Here is a 22,044-nt window from a genome sequence, read left to right as displayed (position 1 = left end):
GCTTTGGGGCTAACATGAAAGCCATTTTGAAGATTCGGAATGGACTGGCTTCTTTGTTAATAGGATGTCATCTTCATATGTTACTAAACAAAGTGCTAATGAGATGTTATTCTTCAAATTAGCTTAAGCAATGAGGTGGAAAGGAGTCTTGAGAAGAAGCCAACACCCAGTTTTCTGAGTATATAATCTCACCAAAAAAGAATCTTCAGACCTGGCACCCTGGGTCCTTAAGACCAACTTCAATCAAGGGTTTAAACAGTATGCCTCAGAGCCAAGGCCACTCGCTCAGGAGCTCCTACAATGTCCCACCACTCTCTGCCATCGTACATGGGTCTAAGCTTATAGACTTTGAAGATGGACTTTTTTTACCCAGCAGCTGCCATGGCAGGACCTGGCTCTTGGACAACTTTCAAGAAACCTGCAGTGAGACGACCAGCTGCAAAGTGCCCAACCATAAACAGGAACTGTGCGCAGAACCGAGCTGTGCGCAAAGTGCTGGCCTCCCCAGAGTTGTCCAAACAACTTGCTCTAATTCCAGGGCCTTTGAAAAGACAATGTGCCAATCAGGACATTCCTCAGCAGTGTCGGAGTGTGTGTCTCAGCCTTGCCAGTCAGGAAGCAGCCAGCAAGTGGGTTCTGTAGTCCAGAGCTGCCAGCCTGTGAGCTCTGTGGCAAAGAGTTGTCCACCTAAGACATGTGTGTCTAAGAGTTGTCAGTCTCTGGAATGTGAACCTGGCCCAGGTCAGTCTCAGAGCTCTGAATCCAGTTCGTGTAGGCCTCCAGTTTATGTGGCACCAGGGTCACAACTCCTGGAATCTTCTCAAACTTATGAGCCAACTTGCTGTGTTACTGGTGGTTTGCAACTGCCCCGTAAGTGAAGAATGGGTGGAATGTGTGGATAGGAGATAACAAATTCTAACTGAGATAAATTGATTTCTTATGATATCTAGAAACTTTTATTTCTCTAAATACATATTATTGTGCATGGGTTTGTGAGTGAATGGACATGTCTTCTGTCTTCAAAGAAAATAATTTCTGTTTTTTTGCTCTTTGGGGCATTTCTGGTAGTAAGCTGGAATTGGAAAGCATGTTAAATATTTTAGGTCACTAGGAGACTATATGTTATAGAGAACTGGGAGTTGCAACCAGGAACTAACATGAGTGTTTAAGTCAACATGACACTTTGGTCACTGGTTATTATCAATGGAAACACTTAGCATTGAATCTGGCTTATAATAATGTATGAATATAATGTGCTACTAATATCAGAAATCCATTTAATGTTGGAGTTTAAAGGGACACTGAACCCTGTCTAGTCCCATGAATTCTGATGGATTTAACTCTTATCAGATGTTGTCCTTGTTATTAATAACATCAGAACCACAACTGAAATCTGTGTCTACTCCCTGTCCGTCCATGATTTTATCTGCTGCATCAGAACACTTATAGTCAACTGTGAGGTAGAATCTATTGCTTGAAAAGTGTAAGAAAATTTTCAATTTTAACCTCTGTGGACTTCATAATCATATAGTAGCCAGAGACCTTTGAATATAATGAGTTCAAGCTTAGTATACTCACTACATTTCTCCGATTTTTCTTCCTCTTTTCACTATTTCTTCACTGTTTTTTTTTTTTTTTTTTGAGTTGGGAAAATACTCTTTGTGTTAAATAAATTGACTTCATTTAGAATTACAAACTTAATGGTCGCACTATTATTTTTATTCAGCACCTTTGTGGGTTTTATGTTATTGGTTTTTCACCAGATGAAAATCGAATAAATATTTGGAAGAAGAAGGGAGCACATGTTCCCTTCCAATTTTTTGTATGGTATGAAGCAGAATAAGAGCATGTTTGTGCTAGTCAGCAGAAGATGAGGAACATGACATGATGGGGAACATGACATGAAAGTCATAAGGCCATGGAGCCAGAAGGTGTGAAGAGAGATGAGTTTTGTTTAGAGTAGCCTGGCTATTGTGAAGCTGTGGGTGTGCTCTTAAATGGAGCTTTCATTGTTCAGGGTGTCAGAAGGTAGTGGTAAAGAGCATGAACCCTGAAGTCAGGTTTTTCTGGGTCTGAATATTCGCCTTGCTGGGTGAAGGCTGTTTGAATTCCACCTGTGTGGCTATGTACAAGTTATTTAACCACTCTCATCTCAGTTTCCTTAACTCCAAAACCAAGATGATAATGATGGTTCCACTGTGGTACTTGATAAGTTAATAATGTGAAAGTTCTCAGCACATAACCTTGAAGGAAACACTCGGTAAGATACAGAATCATGATTAGCTAGCTCAGAGGCTCTATCTGAAGAGCAGAGGCAGGGATTTATAGATAAACCCCAGAATCTATGATAGATTAGGAAAGCTAGTCATCCAAAAAAAAAAAAAAAAAAAAGGAAGACTAGCTGTTTTGTATGTTTTGTATCTTGAATGATGCAAGAAACACCTTTTATCAAGGGAAATGCTCAGGAAACATGCCAAGCCTCGCTGAAGTGAGCTGGCAAGTAGCTGAGTTTATGACAAAGCTAATGTTGATTTACCTGTCAGTTCTGTGGGTGGTTTAGAGACAGGTCATCCTAAAGAGGAAGTTTCAAGCCTAAATTCTATAAAACACCGCTTACACAGGTGTTTCCATAGAGAGGTGGAATTGAGAAGTGGTTGAGGTAAGCCTGAAAGAGGCTGAAAGAACACTGTGTGATCTCAATAGTAACAGAGCATACGGCAGCCTCACCAGCAGAGCATTCCTCCAGCAAGAGACATTGACACAAAGCTTCTGGGCACAGTAGTGACAGAGCCTTGGCAACAACAAGGAGAGACTTCATCTGCGTGGCAGCTTCTCAGTATTCCTGTCACAGCCAATCATGCAAATGAAGTTGAAATTCATGCACAGGGAAGACTAATGCAACTCAAATCAGAGGGTCTGGAAAGAGTAAAATGTGTTTTGGCCACTGTTTCTGAAGACAAGAGGGAGAACAACCATTTCTTTTGTCTCCCAAGGATATGTTCCTCTAATGGGTGTGGCTTGTTGGGTGACAAGGTGTTGGTGACCAGTGGCCGGCTAAGCATGGGGTTTGTGTGTGGTGCTGTTGGGCATGGGGATGCTGAGGAGAGGAACAGCAGTGTTAAATGAGGTTTTCATTTTCCCACCTACTCTGTTTATTATCCTAGACCTTAATTCATTCTTTCCAGGCTGACCAGGATCACTACAGTGAGGAGAAGTTAGCTGAAGAAGATGTCAGTATCCATCTAATCTGAATCATCATGGAGCATGTTGGAACTCTTTACAGAGAGAAAATGTGTGGATTCAAGAACTACAGATTCTTGGTATTGGAATAGATAATGGTGTGATGACATGAAGAGATGCTGTGTAGGCCATTTAGTGTAGTGGGAAGAGAATTGGCTTTGGATTAAACTGGACCTTGTTCAAATCCAAATTCTGCCATTTATTAGCTGTGTGCCTTGGGACAAGCTAACATTTCTGAGGCTCAGTTTCTCTATTAGAAAATGGAGATAATGGCTAATTCCTTGGATGATTGTGGCAAGGAAATGCCATCATGGCCATTAAATGCCTAATGATGTGTTTGTGTCAGTATATGTAAGATATTATTTGATGCTTTGGCCGTTATTTGCTTCTTGGGCCACAGGCTCAGTTTACTCTCATGATTTCTCTATATTGGACTTAAATTTTAAGACGAAGACCAAGAAAAGTCCTTCCATTAAGCAATATGGAACATAACCTAGGGAGTGTTCTCAAAAACTATAGAAGTGACTCAGTGGGTACACATTACAGAACATTCTTCATAGATCATAGATCCTCTTGCTTGAACAGAAAGGCTATGGTAGGAGTTGTGCACTGGTATCACTTACCCCACACTTTTCAAGACATAGGTTTAGATTAAAAGCATACTTTTCTCTTAGAAGCCAAGCATAATGAATTTCAAGAACATTTTCTTGCCTATGCAGTACTACGCCAAAAGCCTTAAGGTAGATCTTATTAATTTGGTCCTAGTTGTTTACCAAACACTGTGTATGTATTTTCTAACTTGAAACTCAAACAACCGAGTCAGATGAGTATAATTTTTTAATACTCACTTTTTTTTTTTTTTCAAGGAGGGTAAACGCACAGATACATTTAGTTAGTTGTCCAAGATCAGAAAGATGGAAAACAGTGGATCCAGGATTTTAATTCAATGAGTTGGACTTCAGAGATGGAGCTATAAGTCTTGACTACCTGGTAACATCACATGCTTTGTCTCTAGAGCAGCTCGAATATAGGGAATATTTGTGTCCTATGGAAGGTCTGTATAAGTAATTTGAAAATTATTGGTCCATCTATATTGTATTATTGTAAGTCTGTAGAGGAAACCACCAGAAAATTAAGTATGCTTGATTGAATGGCTTAATCACAACTCAGGAATAAGTGCTAAAAAGTAATTAGGTGTATTTCACTGGGATTTGTGAAATATTATAGATTGCCAGTATCTTAGAAAAGACCATGAACTTCAAATCATGTGAAATTACATCATCTAAGTTTCAGGGAAGGTGTTTAGATAACCTGGACTCAGATTTTTCTACCAGTAAGATTGACTCTCTTGATGTTAGTAATCGTTTTTAATTCCATTAGTCCCTATCATCTTTCTGTTAAATATGTTCCTTTTGAAAACACTGAGCCTGTTTTAGGCATTTATGGGATACAAGGACAGCGTTTTGTTCCATGTGGTGTTAGAGTACCTGGCACCTTTCTTGAAGCCACAATATTTTTCTCTATGTCTGCTTCCCATTTCTCCCTTCAGAGAGTTCCTGTTACTCCCTCAGTCCAGAGTCTTTCACTTCAGAATTGTTCCATATTCTTGTCCTGACATCCAAGTGGAAATAATGATAAATTTCAAAAAAAGCTAATAAAGGGAACAACGAACACAAAGCAAGAGAGAGTACTTTTTTTTAAGACAGTTGATAACTCACTAATACTGGTTATATTAGACCCAGGCTTTGGTTAGCAATAACATACACCATAGGGAGATAGGGACAAATGGGGTAAAGATCTAGAAATTAAATGAAATTCTGAATTAAGAAACTCCACATTTTTGTCGTTGCATGGTGTTAAGAATTTCCCAACTTTTTGGATAACGTTCTCTGGCTTCATGGAAATAGATTCACTAATGGGATTCAGAGAGAGTTATTCCTTGGAGCCCAGAGGCAAAACCAATATAGTTGCATCCAGACACAAGAACAAAAGAATTTCAGAGGTGAAAACTGGAAATGTTTAAGTCCATTGCTGTTCTTCCATCACTCAATACAGTATTTCTTCGAGTGCAGGACTGATGCCCCTGCAGGAGTCCAGTAACTACTAACTGATGAAGATAAAGACAAAGGAGACAGAAAACCAAAGAAAAGTCTAACACTTCCCTTATCAGGGCACTGTCTTGTCATCAGGGCTTTGTGGAAAGTGGCACACTACTTATTTAAATTGAATGTGCAGAGTGGAACATCTGGATTAAAAAGCTCTCTCCACCATAAACCCTGTCAACCCTTACAGGAGGGTTATTAATTGTTCTTGTTTCCCCTTGAAATGAGCTACAGTCACTCGGACACTCTCTGGGTTAGGAAACCAATATAATAATACATGTTGAAAGTCTCAAGAACAAAGTATCTTCCTCTAGACTTCATATTTTATTAAATTAGGTTGTAGGACAGAGTGAACTAAATAAATTTTAGATGTTAGCCATATTGATATCTCCAAGTGCTATAATGTGTTTATCTAATGACCAGATTTATATTAAATCACAGTCAAGGTTTGGAATGACCACAAGTGTACTTACCAGATAAAAGAACATCCATGACTAATGAGAGAAATGTTTTTTAAAAATGCTTCTCAGGAAACAAAAAACAGGCATAAGTGCCATTCTATCACTTTTGAAGTCTTGATTGGTTCAGCACGTTGCTCAAAGGCAGTTTGTTCCTTGTTTCCTGAGTCCTGCCTCCCCGGGCCTGCATCTGAAGGTGGCTTGGTCCCCAGGAATCTGGTTTAATTTCCTACTGTGAATGAGTCTAACAATCAACGAATTCATCTTGAGGTGGTCCTGGAGGGGTTCCTAATGCAAAGCCAGTTGTCAAGGGCCCTTGACTACAAATGAAATGCTAGGCAATCAAAAAACAATGTGATACATTCTAGCCCACTGAACTTTCCTCTGGAGGACAAATATCATCCAAAATTGTGTTTGTTCTGAAAGATGTCCAATCAGAGTCAAGTGTTTCCCATAACGTTCTTCAGGTAGCTTAGCAAAGTGTTGGTGGCCACAGTATTTGTGGCAAAGACCAGCCAACCATTCTTACATGGTTCTTCTTATGCCCCCTCATTTCTATGATAGTTACATCTTCTTCGAATCATAATTATTTCTCAGTGTGTAAGGATCTTTAGTGAGCTTCACTCATTATACAGTTGAGCAAATATACTTGCCAAGGTTATGTGATTTACTCAAGCAGAGTCACGGCTAGAGCTCAAATCTAGTGATTCCCATTCCAGTGCCCCACTGACCATACTCCAAAGTGTCCCTCATGAGAAGTTTATTAAAAATATTTAAATGTACTAAGCACGATAATTTTTAATGAGCCCTGTATGTGCATTAAAGGCTGCACATAACACATAAAAACCTTTATTGGACCATAAATGTGACCTATCTTAAATTAATATGCCAACTATAATAAACATTAATCTATCCACAGAATTTCAAATATCTTTTAAAGAAGGTTGGAATATTGTTTTTCTAAATGCATGGTTTGTTGAATGGTAAATAAGGCTATAGGCCCCTTGTTTTGGAGATTTAGCTGTAAATAGCTATCTTTCCTGACATTTAAATAACTGAGTTATGTTTATCACCAGCTTTGGAACTGTGAGTCAGAATAAAGCCTGCATTAGATGCCAATACTCATTCCTTAAAAAGTTCTAGAAACCACAGCACAAAAGGGGGAATAGCACAAAGTGTGGGTACTTTGCCTAGAATCTACACTAAGGTCATCTTGTCTTTTTTAATAATTACTCAGCTACAAACTACAACTGTGATTCCCTCAGGGGTTACTGCTGTTTCTGTCATCTCCTCAAATAACTCTTAGCTCCACATGAGCCGTGGAGGTGACCTCTGCTTAGCCAGTAGCAGTTGTGACAGAAACCAGTTCCTGAAGGACTGCCAAGAAACCAGAAGGGAACCATCAGATGCCAACCAGCATGCCTATGCCCGACTCCCAAGAACCACCCACTACATCTCTTCATTTGTGGCGTGACCAGACCCTGCCACGTAATTATCATCTATGTCTTCTCTCCGAAGTCTTTAGTCCCTACCACCCAGCAACCTACACTCAAAACTTTGACCTTAAGGACAGTAATTACTGTCCTAGGATTACAGGTTTTGTGGCTCATCCATGATTGGTTGTAGCAGCTGCTGACCCCTAGTGGAGTGTTTTTCTTGTTAACAAATGAGCTACATATTCAACACCTTTTGTCTTTAAGTTCCATACCTCATACCTTGAGGTATTTTGAGTAATCCCTCATAGGTGATAATTCCTCAATAAAGTACTTCCACATTTCTACCTGGCCTCGTTGGGAGAGGAGGACAGTCTCTCAGAATACTATGTTATATGTTTTGGAGGGGAGGGGGTTGGGAGGATGGGGCAGCCGGGTGGTGGGTATTATGGAGGGGACGTATTGCATAGAGCACTAGGTATGGTGCATAAACAATGAATTTTGGAACACTGAAAATACATAAAATAAAGTCAAATGGAAAAAATACTATGCTATATGGCTTTTTTTTTTTTTTTTTTTTTTTTTTTTTTTAAGATTTATTTGTTTGAGAGGAAGAAAGAATGAGCAAACGGGGAGGAGGGGGAGAGGGAGAGGGACAGAGAATCTCCAGCAGACTCCTGCTGAGTGTGAAACCCCACATGCAGTGTGATTTCACAACCCTGAGATCATGATCTGAGCTGGAAAGGAGAGTTGAAATACTTAATCTACCGAGCCACTCAGGCTCCCTTTGGCTGCATTGTTTTAAAGAAAAGTCTAGCATACCCATATATCGCTTTACTATTCAGACTGAAGATTATTTATTAATTAAGTCATGGTTTATATTTGTTGTGTTTGTTGATTTTCTTCTTCTTATAATGCCCTTTAAGGTTTTGAAACATGTTTTCAATATGGCCTCAATTTGTTTTATTTTATTTTTATTTTTTTTGTTTTCTTTATTTTCTAATAAATTTGATCAATCTGTGCTCATGACTGCTCCATAAATGTCTAATTTTTCATCATTATTTCACTATAATTATATACTTCTACTAAAATTTCTGCCTTATTAAATGATCGTTGAAACAAATAGAGTTAGTTATGGCATTGCAATGCCACAACTTCAACTAGGAAACAGAAATTTTTGGAAGAGGATAATGAGAACCATGAAAAGTCTGAGCTTTAACCCTACATGCAAGCTAACAAGTTAGCCTAGCTCAGATTCATGGATGCTGGCAGAAGACATGGCACCCCTGGTTCAGAGACAAAGGTTTTATTATTCATGGTAATAGCAGAAGCCAAAGTATTAGCATTTGCACCAATTCCCTGACCCTCAGTTCCCACAGTACAACAAGAAGCCACATAACACTTGCATTCGCAGTGAGATGTTTCACAGGAGAGAAACCTTGAGATTGTGAAGCCTGGGTCAGGGATATGATAATGGGGGGTAAGCATGTTTATCTTCTGCCTGAGAGAAAAATACTATATTTATTTTCCAAAACTCTTTACTATACAAACATGGCTAAAAAAAAAAAAAAAAAAAAAAAATAGAACAGAAGGAATCAGTGACTCTATCCTCAAGACACGTAGAAATACTAAAACCCTATAGGGAACATCTCTCTCACCCAATATCTAATCCTTATGTCTACACTGCACTGCTTCTAATGAATTTCCCTTGGAGTATAGCACTCCAATGTCTACTCGATCAGTCTTATTAGTCTGAAGTTGCAACTAAATCTATTTAATATGTCTCAGTCAGTATTTAAGACCTACTATCAGTAGTCTCCAAATAGCATTCAGTGGGTAGAGGTTGTCTCCCTTTGCCAAAGGCTCCAATCAGTGAAATCATCAGTCACAGAAATGTGTAGCTCAAAACAGTTCCCAAATATTAACAATTCTATAAACATAGATCTTCACAATCAGGAGAATCCCCCTTGGAATTTATGAAATGGAAAAGATTAAGTCAATGACCCTTGTAACAACAAAAGTACATAGAATTTTTCCCAAAAGTCCCACCCAAAAGGTCACATTATCTATTCTTCCCTATTGTGTTATCCTTCCAAAATCTCACTGGCTGAATCCAAGCACTAACCCCTGGACTGCTTAGAAAGGTGGCTTGGGCATCTGTATCAAGAAGAACTATAGTGTGAGTCCTTCTTTTCCAGAAGTTCCACATGTATTGGAAGGAGTTCATAAGAGCCTCTGTCTTCCTTGGGGAAAGAGGGGCATAGGTCCTATGGATCCTACCCTAAATTATGTATCTCATCAAAGTGACTGATGTCAGCGTATGGAGGAGGGAAGAAACATCAGGTGTGGAGATGAAGAGAAGAGAAAATGTATTTCAGTACCAGTAAGCAAGGCGCCTTTATTTTTTATTTTTAGCAATGAGACACCAGCTAGCGGCTCAAACAATCTTCTAATGTTTTTAGTACATCCAATGCCCTATATTGGGCAACAATATCATCATGCTCACTCTATCTATTTAAACCTTGGGAATCCCTTGGCTCAGCAGTCATAGCCAGGTTGCCTTCCAGCTGTGGATCACAAGATTTATAGCTTTGGCTCCCTCAGATTTGAGACACACAATAGAAACTCGTTTTTAAGAAGTACAACTTAATATGGGGCCTCTACTGCCCCATTATTAAAATAACACCTCTTTAATACTTGTCCAATTTTAACACAAAGGCTAAAGGAGATTTCCAACATGGTGGTGGACTATACGAATTCACCTAGAATTCTTAAAGTCAGTTTTTCATTCTACAGTGGGTCACCTTTATCATCATTATAAACCCAGTTCAAGCCACTCAGTGTCTCATCTTGGGTGTCCCACAGGAGTTTATGTGGAAATTTCCTTGAGAAAACCAAGGCCTCCTTCTAGTGAGAACACACTCTAAAAACTCTTTGACTTTACACCCCCAAGTGGTCAGGCTGCAGGAGGTGCTGAGCTGGTAGTTGGTCCACTGTTCACTCATCCTTCATGGGAAGGAGAATATCATCTCCTAACCCCCCAACAGAACCAGCAGAGGTTCTAACATTTTAGCCAGTTTGTGATCATAGCATTAGTGAATTTTCTTCACTTCAAGCTCAGTGTAGGTGCACATCTCTATAACTGTTGAAATGCCAATTGAATATTACCCCCACCTTAAAAGACTACCAGAGACGTGAGTCAAAGCCAATCAGCAAGGGTTGTTTAATGCAGGTTCGAACCTGGACCTCTGTGGCGCTCGTTGCCGATAACACCGAGAGGTCCAGAGCTGGGTTGGTGCAGGGTTTTTATAGACAGGTACAAACAAGTTTCGGGTGGGGCTGAGCTGATTGATTGATAGTTTGAACAGGCATACTTGGCGTCAGTGGATTGGGTCAGGGGACCCTGCGCGAAAGCAGACAAAGCAATCTTACAGAAGCAGAACTGGCCGGTTAGCCCACACATGTGGAAAAAAAGCACTACCAGGATATTGAAGGCCTGGTTACTTATCAAGTAAAGACAATTGGGAGTCTCCTGGTGGAATCTTACATTCCTGCTATCAAGCATCCTTGTTAATGAGATTTAGGTTTAGAAGAAATTTAACTTTATTTACTTTTCCTTCGACCTCCGCCTCCTTCCGTTTTTCATGGAGGGGAGGGTGACATGAGGGCTATTGATAAGGTAACTTCTTTGTTGTAAATCTCAAGGACATTTGCAAACCACGGGAGACTCCTACCTTGCAGGACTGTGATCTCTGCAAGCTAACCATTTATCGTTTTATGGCAGTCCGGGGTGCCTGAGGGATGCTACACCTATGGAGGGGAGCGGGTGAAGGGGGGGGGGGGTGCAAGGCGCCAGCCTTTGCTTTGTCCTCAGCCGGCCTCCTGCTCCCTCACTGTCATCTGAAAGAGGGTGGAAATTTATGCCCACTTAGCTGAATCTTTGCACTGGTGATTGTATTAGAGAGAACTTGGGACTGACTACCTGAGTAAACTTCTTCCTGCTCAGATCAGGCACCGTTGGTTGGTCAGCTCTTTGTGAGTCTGTTTCCCTGGAGTTGGCCTTTAATTCCTTGCCCAATTCCCCCTTATTAACTGCCAATAAAGTGTTAAGTAACAGACAGTTAACGGACAATAAAATACTGCCCTATTAGCCATACAAGCTGGTCAACATGTTTACTTGATTCCAATGGGCTTCCTTTAAATTCTATTTATCAACCTGTGAGGTCATGTTCTTCCCTCTTCTGAAAGCTGTATTTCTGTTAACATCCTGTCTTGTTGCCAGGAGGAAAATGAGAATGTAGATGAATGTTTATGGGGAATGGAACAGATGAATGCGATGTGAAATGCTGGGTTCTGGGAGCAAACAAACTGTCCAGAAAGAATTCTTGAAATGTCTTCAGTGCAAAAAGGGTGGTTTTGTTAAAACACAGGACCTGTGGGCAGAGAGAGCTACATTGGTGTTGTGAGAAACAACTGATAATATACTTTCAGGTTGGGAGGGAATTAGGGATAGGGTAAGTCACTAAGGAATTTGGAAGCAAGGTTTCCAGTACCTTGAGAGGCTAGCTATTGTGAAGAAACGTTCGTTTACTACTATCTAGTAAAACCCTAATCATGAGATCCTTCAGATGTTTGGAGGATGGTTGCTAACACACATCTTGCGGGGTTACAGACAAAGGAAATTTCCAAAGGGATTTTTATAGGATCCTGGAGGTTGTGCTAACTTAAAGCTAAGGTTGCCTTTTGCCTCTAGCAAAATACTTGCATTGAGATAATAAAGCTCCTTGAGGAATATCACTCTGCGTGTCTTAAGCACTTGTCAATGGGTCGTAAGTTATAAGGATTTTTTTTTTTCTATTTCTTTTGCCTTCATTCTTCATATCAAATGAGTAAATGATCCCGGGTAGTTACTGCATTCTTGTGACTACTTAAAACATCTAACTCATTCCCACTCTCTGTTTTCGTTTTTGCTTTGTTGTTGTTATTTGACTGAAAATTATTTAAATTTCTCATGGAATAACCCAGCCACTTCTTCTGATTTAGATATTAGGTTTGGCAGTACTTCATTTTCTCAATATTCTGATTCCAAGTCAATACCTCCAAAGAAACTCACCACTAAGCAAGCAAGGTAAATGCTCTGAAAGATCAAGGGTCACTCCAACTTCAGCCTCTTCGGTTTCTGGATTTTATGCAGGACATGACCATTAAAACCTAAAGTCAGTTCATTCATTCTCAAGCCCAATGCTGAAATGCTAGGCAGTGGGTGATCTTTATGACAGGAATTATTTTTTAAATCAGTGGGTGATCTTTATGACAGGAATTATTTTTTAAATCATAAAGTTAAGTATTCTATAGTATTAGGGATGTTTCACATCACTTTCAAGACACATGCTGGTTTAGGATATTTTTAAAAAGATTTTTTTTACTTATTTGAGAAAGAGAGTACACAGACAGGGGGAGCAGCAGGCAGAGGGAGAAGGAGAAGCAGGCTCCCCATGGAGCTGGGAGCCTGATGTAGGGTATCCGCCATTTGGGGAAAAAAAAAAAAAACTTTCCATCAGAATTTAGGAGTAGCCCGTGATAAAGATCAAGATAAAGACTTGAATTCCTTAAATGTCAGTCTTTCGACGGAAGAAGAGTGACTCTCTATCTTTTTTGAAATGTTATAAAATAATGTTTCAGGGGAAATAAATGTTTCAGGCAACTTCGGAGTCTTCGTTTGGCCCTAAGTTCTGTTCTATGTGGCAAGATAAGGGTTTGTTAGGGCCAAACTCCCAAAGGGCACCTATTGATTTCAGTGGGACTGCTGAGTTGCTGACAAGTCATAGCATTGACATTTTGATCTCATGTTCTATTAAAAAAAAAAAAAACCTAGAAAATCTTTATGCTCTAAAATGATATTTTTTTTATTATAAAGACTCTCCACAGAGTTCTGGTGTGCCCACAGAGTCTGGAGTAAAGAGGGGCCAGGAGAGGTGCTTTTGCTATGCAAGGAAATAACTGAACAAGGATCCTCTGTGACCTGAAGGTGAACTGCATTCTTCCACGGGCTATAAAGTGTGTTATGTGAGAAATCCAGGACAAGAACTATAATAGACCCAGACTTCCTTTTCTTTAGGAGGTTTATAGTAAATCTTTGCTTTGGCTGTGAATAGCTCTCAAAGAACCAAATACAAGTTGGTTCTAGTTTATAAAACTAAGGGTCAAAAGGGTGTCAGATATACATGTACATACAAGTGAATAGGTTAAGAACTATCTGACCTAATGACTTAAATTAAGGAAGAATCTATCAGTCTCTGATCAATCCTTCTCAACAGCCATTTACCATCACATACACTGAAATACATGAGTCTTCATTCGGATGTGAGAAATACTTGAGATAAAGTAAAAGAAAAAAAAAATCTTGAACTAAATAGAGGAAAACAGTGACCAAAGTATTTTTATTCATTGTTTGAATAAATATTTCCAAAAAGAGGATGTTGGGCCTATTTAGCAACACAAATAGAAATAAGGCTACAATGTCTTTAATATAATTATGACTGAGCAGAAAAATTAGATGTAAACTGAATAAATAAAAGGTCTGAAATGATCTGTACAATAGGAGACATGTAAAGTGGGAACAAGTTCCAAGAAAAAGAATTGCTTCTGGTTGGGCAGAAATGAAAGCTTCCTGGTACTCATTAAATTGTGACTTGAGCTGTAAAAAAAAATAAGTAGGATATGCATAATTAGAGAGGGTGGGAAAGCAGGTAAGACAGCAAAAAGGAAGCCAGCAATGTGAGATGCTCACGGAGAATGGCCAATAGGGTCATCTAGAGATCCAGATGGAGAGGACCTGAAGGGCGTGGTCTTGGCCATGTATGGAGAATCCATATTCTGAAAAGCTTGGAGTGAGAGCTTGAGGACCTTTGATTTTATTCTGTGGACAATGGAGAGGTATTCAAGATAACTGCAGCCAAGGGAGAGACATTACCTGAGCTGTATTTCACTACTAATCTTGTCCTTGAGAATACGCTAAAGATAGAAGTTTTTCTGAGCATCGTTTTATAATTGTTTAAGCCTATGTGACTAAGAGAATATGGGACCATAAGTAGACATAAAGTGCGTGGGAGGAGAAACCAACTTTAGAGAAAGCACTATTTATATGTAAATATTTAATGTGAAGGGTAAGTTGTCTCAGTGGAATGATCTAGCCGATAACTGCAAATGCAGGAACACAGATCAGGAAAGAGAGCAAGACTGCAATTATAAATACTGTGGAATTTATTATAGCTATTAACTGAACCCTTATGATTAATGAAATGCAGATTAAGGAGAATACAGAAGAGAATTGAGAATAGAAGGAGAAAAGGGAGGTGGATAGAATGATAGAAATGATAGAAACAGAATCATGAAATCAGAGTATTGCTGAATAAAAATAGGACAAGTTATCAAAATACAGAGTGTGGAGAGCAATGTCGCCGGCCATGGAGTTAAGACTAAGGCAAAATTTACCATTGCATGCAGGGAGCTCATCATTAGTGATCTTGAAGGTCATAGCTGAAAATACTGGTGAGGATAAAAATTAGATTTCAAAAATATGGTTGTAGAAACATAGGGAAAAAATAATCCTTTAAGACATCAGTGAGGTTGGGAAAAATTTCTTAGCTACAGAACACAATCTATAGTTTAAAAATTGACAATTTGATCTTCACCACAATTAAAAATACTTGCTCTTAACTGGGGGTTGCCAGGGGTAGGGGAGTAGGGAAAGGGTGGTGGGGTTATGGACATTGGGGAGGGTATGTGCTATGGTGAGGGCTGTGAAGTGTGTAAACCTGGCAATTCACAGACCTGTACCCCTGGGGCTAATAATGCATTATATGTTTATAAAAAAGTATTAAAAAAATACTGTTCCTCAAAAAAGTCATTATTACAAGAATAAAGACAAGCCACTGACTGGTGGAAATATTTGCAAATCCTATATCTAATTTAAAAAATATATCTAAAATATTTAAAAGACTCCCCAAACTCAACAATAAGAAAGCAGACACTCAATTAAAAAAAAAAAAAAAAAGGAAAAACCATTGAGTAGTGTCTTTACTAAAGAAGATGTACAGATGGGATATAAGCAATGAATAACACATTAAAGCCACTGACACAGAATAACAATAAAATACTGACACAGAATAACAATCTGACTATATCAAATGTCTGAATATACCACATGTTGAAAGACACAAAGGAGCTTGAACTCCTACAGTTTTGGTGGGAATATAAAATGATGCAGTCAGTTTAAACAACAGTTTGACAATTCCTTAAAAGTTAAACATTGACCTATCATGTGATCAGATCATTCCATTTATAGGTATTTACCCAAGAGAAATGATTTTATATTTGCTTTCAAACACTTGTACACAAAGGGTGACTGTTGGCAGTTGGTTAAGCATCTAAATCTTGATTTCAGGCCATGATCTCAAGTCATGTTTTCAGGGTCATGAGATTGAGCCCCCTGCTCCCTGACATTGGGCTCTGTGCTTAGTACAGAGACAGCTTAAAATTCTCTCTCCCTCTCCTTCTTCCCCTCCCACTCATGCTCTCTCTCTCTGTCTGTCCTTCTGTCTCATAAATAAATAAATAAAATATTTTAGAAAAAACTTGTACATGAATGTTCATAGTACTTTTTGTGTAATTCCCAAAACCTGCACACAGCCCAATTGTCCATCAGTGGATGAATGAACAAACAAATCAGAAATACAAGGAATGAACAACTGATACATGCTGCAACTTAGATGAATCCCAAAATAAGCATACTTGGGTAAAAGAAGGAAGAAAAAAAAGAGTATATACTGTATCATTTCATTTCACTTAGTAAAATGTTAGAAAATGCGAACTAATCCAAAATGGCAGAAAGAAGATCAGTGGTGGCCTGGAGATGCCGTAGGAGTAGGGTCATGTGGAGAAGGATAGGAGGAATGACTACACACAGTCATGAAGAGATGATGGGAGAAAATGAATATGATCATGACCTTGATTTTTGATAGACACAAATGCCAAATCATAACAAATTGTGCTCTTTAAATATGTTCAGCTTATTGTATCAATTATACTTCATTAAAGCTTATACAATATGTAAACAAAGGGAGGAAGTTGAAAAAGACCTTGTAAAGGTGAAAAGAACACAGTTCAAGGGCTTAACTATGGATAGTGGAAGGGATGCCTCCACCTCCACTGTCTTCAATACAGATGAGAGGATGCGCTACTAGAAGAGAGTTTTCTAACATCATCTAGGTGAAGTTCTTTTATAAGAATAAATTGGGAATGAACAGAGAAAATTTTGTTCCACTCATGTGTAAACCGAGTTTCCATACTCAAGAATGTTATAATATATAAAAATTCTGTTGAAAATAGATTACAGCCTTATTAGTTATCCAAGACTCTACATTACTGTTCAGTGAATTAACTTTGTTCTTCTAATTGATTAAAATTTAAATGATTTTACACATGGATTCCACCAGGGGGTGCTATAGTCAGGCCCCTTCATTATGTCGTGGGTTGAAGTGGACTGACTCCTGATAATACCTTCTCTTCTCTAAGGCTTGCTAAGAGAAGTATTAATCAGGGATCATAAAAGGGGCAAGAGGAAAACTTGAGGAAGAGTTTCCGATCTCCTGCACCTCTTTCTATCTTCATATTCTTTTATATTCCTTGAAAGTTGACTTACCCTGGTGAAAATGGATGGATGGTGAGAAAAGTATATAAAAGAGATTATTGAGTTGACTAAGTAAAGGTCAACTTTTATATTTGATAGAGAAAATCTATGTTATATTTTGTGAATGCTATGATGTAAGTCAGCAAATAGTTATTAAGAATTGACTCAGTGTCCTCACATGTATTAAGAATAATGATCACACCTACTCAAATGTTGTGAGATGGTCACACCTAGGAATGTTGTGAGAATTAAATCAGTAAATACGTGTAAAACTTATAGAATCATGTCTGATATATAATAAGGACATTGTAAATAGTAGCTAGTAAGGATTCTGTAATGTAGTCAAAATATAAGACACTACAGCACATAGACAAAGAATGTTTTGTCTGCAATGTAAAGGAATGTGTGTATGCACGTGTGTTTGTGTGTGCACGCGTGTGTGCATTAGATAATGATAGCTATCCAGATTTAAGGCCAGAGAGATTTATGTTGGAAGGAAGATATTTACAAAGAAGAGGCTAATTTATTTATTTTTTTAAAGGTTTTATTTATTTATTTGTCACAGAGAGAGAGAGAGAGAGAGAGAGAGCGAGCAAACACAAGTGGGGATCAGCAGACAGAAGGAGAAGCAGGCTCTCCACTGAGCAACGATCCTGATGCGGGACTTGATTCCAGGACCCTGGGATCATGACCTGAACCAAAGGCAGATGCTTAGCTAACTGAGCTACCCAGAGGTCCCAAGAAGGTTCTAATTTAGCTGAGGTCTGGGTAATGGATAAAATCAAGGAATTATTTCAAAAGAGAGGAAGGGTAGGATGGGTGAGGAGGTGATATGAAATGAGGAGGGATGTGGAGTTACATGAACAGAAAATACCCAATACAGAGGAGAATCCGTATTGGGAAGTAGAGGAGGAGTGATCAAGGGTTTGGACAATTCTCTGTCGACGAAAAGAAGTCATTGATGTTCTTGACAAAGAGTCATATGATGAAATTAATTTGAGGAGTTTTAATCTGAATACAGTATTCAAGCTAAAGAGAAGACAATAGCGATTATGAGTCAAGATGGCAATAAGAAGTATATGTGTTCACCAGTGGGGACCAAAATCCAACTTGAATGATGGCAGTGATAACAGGAAGGGAAATGGATGAAAAGACATAATTTTAGTGGAACAAGGGAGAAAAGCATTACAATAGATCTTCCCTCTTTCCAGTATAGTCTTCAATTTAATCATAGCACTCTCCTCTCAAAATCAGTTACTTAGAGCACCATGCCTGTAGAACAAAACCTTAACTGCTTCTTTGATGATTAAATTCAATTCAGCATGTGAATCTAAGTTTAGTTGCTACTATTTGCCTCTAAGAATTCTCCACCGAAAGCACTGTGTGGTCACTTTTTTCTGCTTTTATACCATTTGCCACCATATAGCCTGAAGTGCCTCCTCTTTCCAAGCCCCCTGACATCTCCTCCCATGCTCTGAAATTAATACCAAATGCAAACTCTAGGCAAAGCCAATGAGCAACGTTTGCCTTCCTTTGGATACCATTTATAGAACTTAGTAAACACTGGCCTGGATTGGGTGCTTGTCTTATCACATCTACAAGACTGGATGTGTTTGGGAGCAGAAATGGTGTTACTGAGAGTATCTATCATTATGTTAACACATACGAAATGCTCAATAAATATTTATTGACTAAATGAATGCAGACTAGTCATTTACCGGCTTAACTATATTGTTGCAATGCTCTGAGGAATCTTTGTGTCTGAGCCAGAGACAAAGAGAAATTCAGGATTGTTCCTATAGAGTAAGAAAGGTAAGGACCCCTGGTTCACTGAAGAAAAAGCAAGAAAGTGGGTAACTCTGAAGAAGCACACAGGATACCTAGTTCCTCAATATATCCCTCAACTGGGGCACCTGGGTGGCTCAGTGGGTTAAAGCCTCTGCCTTTGGCTCAGGTCATGATCTCAGGGTCCTGGGATCGAGCCCCGCATCGGGCTCTCTGCTCCGCAGGGACCCTGCTTCCTCCTCTCTCTCTGCCTGCCTCTCTGCCTACCTGTGATCTCTGTCTGTCAAATAAATAATAAATAAAATCTTAAAAAAAAAAAAGAAAATATATCCCTCAACTTTCACATTAGAAGAAGAGTGTGAGACCTGTTTATAGTTTATTGGAGCCTGCTAATGAGATACCTGCTGTTGTGCTCACATGAACTCTCTGGTCACTACCAAATAACATCAGTTCTACATTTGCTAAATTAAGGTACAACTTACATTCCAGGCATCCTATTTTCTAAAATGTCATGACTTTTTTTTTTCAGTGTTACCTACCCATAACAGAAAAAAATAAATAAATAAAAAAAGAAGAAGAGAGAATCTGTGGTAGTGTTCTAAACTCATTAAACTCAAGGTGGTACTTTTTGGAATGGGTTAAGAATGCCAAAGCAAGAACATAAATTATTCTAGTATAGTGTCTTGCAGTTTAGCGTTTAAGTTTTTCTTACATTTCAATGCATCCAAAAAACGAGATTGAAAAATAGAATATTATTAATATTTCCAATAATGCCATGAAATGTTACCAATAGAGACTGGGAATCAGAGGAATTGTGCTAATCAAAGAGGATTAATAAATGATGCTACTAATATATTTCTAAATAATGCCATATTGGATAATGGGAGAAAAAATGTTCAAATGTTTGAACCCCCTTTGTTCAAATGTTTTTCATATCAATTACTATAACTTTCTGCATTTCGAGTTTTCTCATATGAATACTTGAAATAGTAAAATCGACTGTAAGGCATTGTGAGGATAAAGTGATGTGACACATGTGCGTATCCACACTACAAGTCTTGCCCAGTGGAGACACTAAATGAATGCCAGTTTTCTCTTATTCCACACTCCTTCACGTCATGGGAAAACATTCATATATACACACAGCATAAACAATACATGTTCATGTATAAACACAAACATACTGATGTAGGAATGATACGAGTGTCATTGCTTACTTTAGAGAAGAAGAGTCATAAAGAACATCAACATATAAACGTGATAAGCATTCAGTTGAATGTGGTGGCTATATTTACTACTGACGCCATTCAGCTGATGCATCCAGGATTTCACAAGAAGACTCTAGCAATGTGTGTACAGAGAGCGTCAGGTGACAAAAGCTGGAGGGGTGGAGATGGGGTTTAGAGGAACTCTTCGAACTCCTCAGGTATAAGTCATCAAAGGGTAATGTTCTCTGACCTAAAGTACTAAGATAAGTTCGACATGTTAGTACAGGACCTCTGAGACTAAATCATTTTCTCTTCGCATTTCTATCCTCGGTGGTAAAATAGTCCTGTATTGGCTCATAGAGAAACCAATCTTCTGTTAGAGAGATTTGGCTCCTCCTGCACAGAGGGAGACATTAAGAGTGGGTGTATCCATTGCACATTAAAATAGAAGAAACTATTGTGATTTACATAGAATTTCTGGCTGAAGGGAATTGGAAAGTAGATCCATCAAGGTAATTAAAATTCCCATTAAAGTAGCCACTGGAGCCACTAGATATGTTGGGACATAAAAATATAGTGGAAGAGGCTAAACATTATGAAACATTTTTAAACCAATTTTTACCAGAAAATATAATCCCAAATAACCTTGGAAGTACTAATGCTTAGAAAAACTGTACATTTATTCTGATGCAATTTCCCATGTAAATTGGTTTAGAAGCTGTTTTTTTGGAAATTGACATCCGAACCAATGTAAGAAGCAAAACCAAACCCATTTCCAGGTCTTATTCATTATTCTTTTGTTGTTGTTGTTGTTGTTGTTGAACATTGGTTTTTGGTTGGAACACAAGTAAGCATGAATATGTAAACCTATACTAGCTGTTAAGAAAATGTCATGTTGTTCAACTTTCTTTGAGGGGTTTTGTTTATTTGCTCTTTCACAGTAGTATCCATATTTTTACCTGAGCCCATCTTACTGATCTATCTCACAAAACAAACTGAGGGTTGCCGGGGGGGGAGGGGGTTTGGGAGAAGGGGGTGGGATTATGGACTTTGGGGAGGGTATTTGATTTGGTGAGTGCTGTGAAGTGTGTAAACCTGGTGATTCACAGACCTGTACCCCTGGGGATAAAAATATATGTTTATAAAAAATAAAAAAAAAAAAAAGAATATTTTAAATATAAACCAAGCTTCCATCATGACTCTGTTTACTGAAATGAATAAAATGAGTATGGCTGTTTAAAATAAAAATATCTGGGGGTGTCTGGGTGGCTTAGTTGGTTAAGTGACTGCCTTCAGATCAGGTCATGATCCTAGAGTCCCCAGATCGAATCCCATGTCAGGCCTCCTGCTCAGTGGGAGTCTGCTTCTCCCTCTGACCCTCCCCCTTCTCATGCTCTCTCATTCTCTCTCTCTCAAATAAATAAATAAAATCTTAAAAAAAATTAAAACCTTCTAAAAAACAATATAAAATAAAAATATTTTTGTGGGAAGTCATTTTTTACCAACATTCTAAAATAAAGCAACATATAAATTTGGTCACATTGAAATTTTTCATATTATACTGCTTTTAAACTTTTTCTGCCCGGAGTCATATAGGTTATAGAATTTTCACCATCTTTTACAAATACTTACTCTCAAGTTGCTTACCATTGACAATTTCCAAAAAGAATAGAATTTCCTTTCAAAGAGAGAAGTTTGTCATTGTTTCAAAGAATTTTACTACAATTTTTTTTTCCTCCTCCAAAGAGTTTTGCTCTAACTTCTAAAGGCAATTCCAAGAGAGGAATTCTAGGAATGTTTACGTAGTGGTGGTTATGCTTGGATTACGTGAATGAACCTTCGAACGTGTCTGTTTTCATTGGATAATTTAAGAAGGAGAGAGCCTATTAAAATCCAGTCACACTTCCTTGTAGATATACTCAATCAATGGAAAGAACATCCAGGTTTATGGGACATGGGAGCACCACTTCCGGGGCTATAATGGAGAGTTCTGATGCAGCTTCCCACAAGGAGGAAGAGTCTGTATACACAATCACCACCTTCTAGGGATATATAAGGGATCGAGCCAAATGAGGGGAGATACTCGCTTCTTCTCATTCAACTGCAACCTGCTTTTGAAGCCTCACT

General features: G+C 38.5%; 1 protein-coding gene across 1 annotated transcript; it reads left to right on the top strand.

Annotated features, from left to right (window-relative positions):
- The first annotated feature begins 260 nt into the window (after nucleotides 1–260).
- LOC132010298 (keratin-associated protein 27-1) lies at nucleotides 261–878 on the top strand. Its single transcript, XM_059388196.1, has one exon. It carries the CDS (start codon nucleotides 261–263, stop codon nucleotides 876–878), a length of 618 nt encoding a protein of 205 aa, XP_059244179.1.
- Nucleotides 879–22,044: the final 21,166 nt, after the last annotated feature.

The sequence above is a fragment of the Mustela nigripes genome, chromosome 2 (genome assembly GCF_022355385.1).
Source record: "Mustela nigripes isolate SB6536 chromosome 2, MUSNIG.SB6536, whole genome shotgun sequence".
Lineage (NCBI taxonomy): Eukaryota > Metazoa > Chordata > Mammalia > Carnivora > Mustelidae > Mustela > Mustela nigripes.
This window is presented reverse-complemented; position numbering and strand designations above follow the sequence as displayed.

Excerpts from the sequence above, each read along its gene's own strand:
- LOC132010298 (XM_059388196.1), top strand. The coding sequence starts at position 261 with ATGCCTCAGAGCCAAGGCCACTCGCTCAGGAGCTCCTACAATGTCCCA.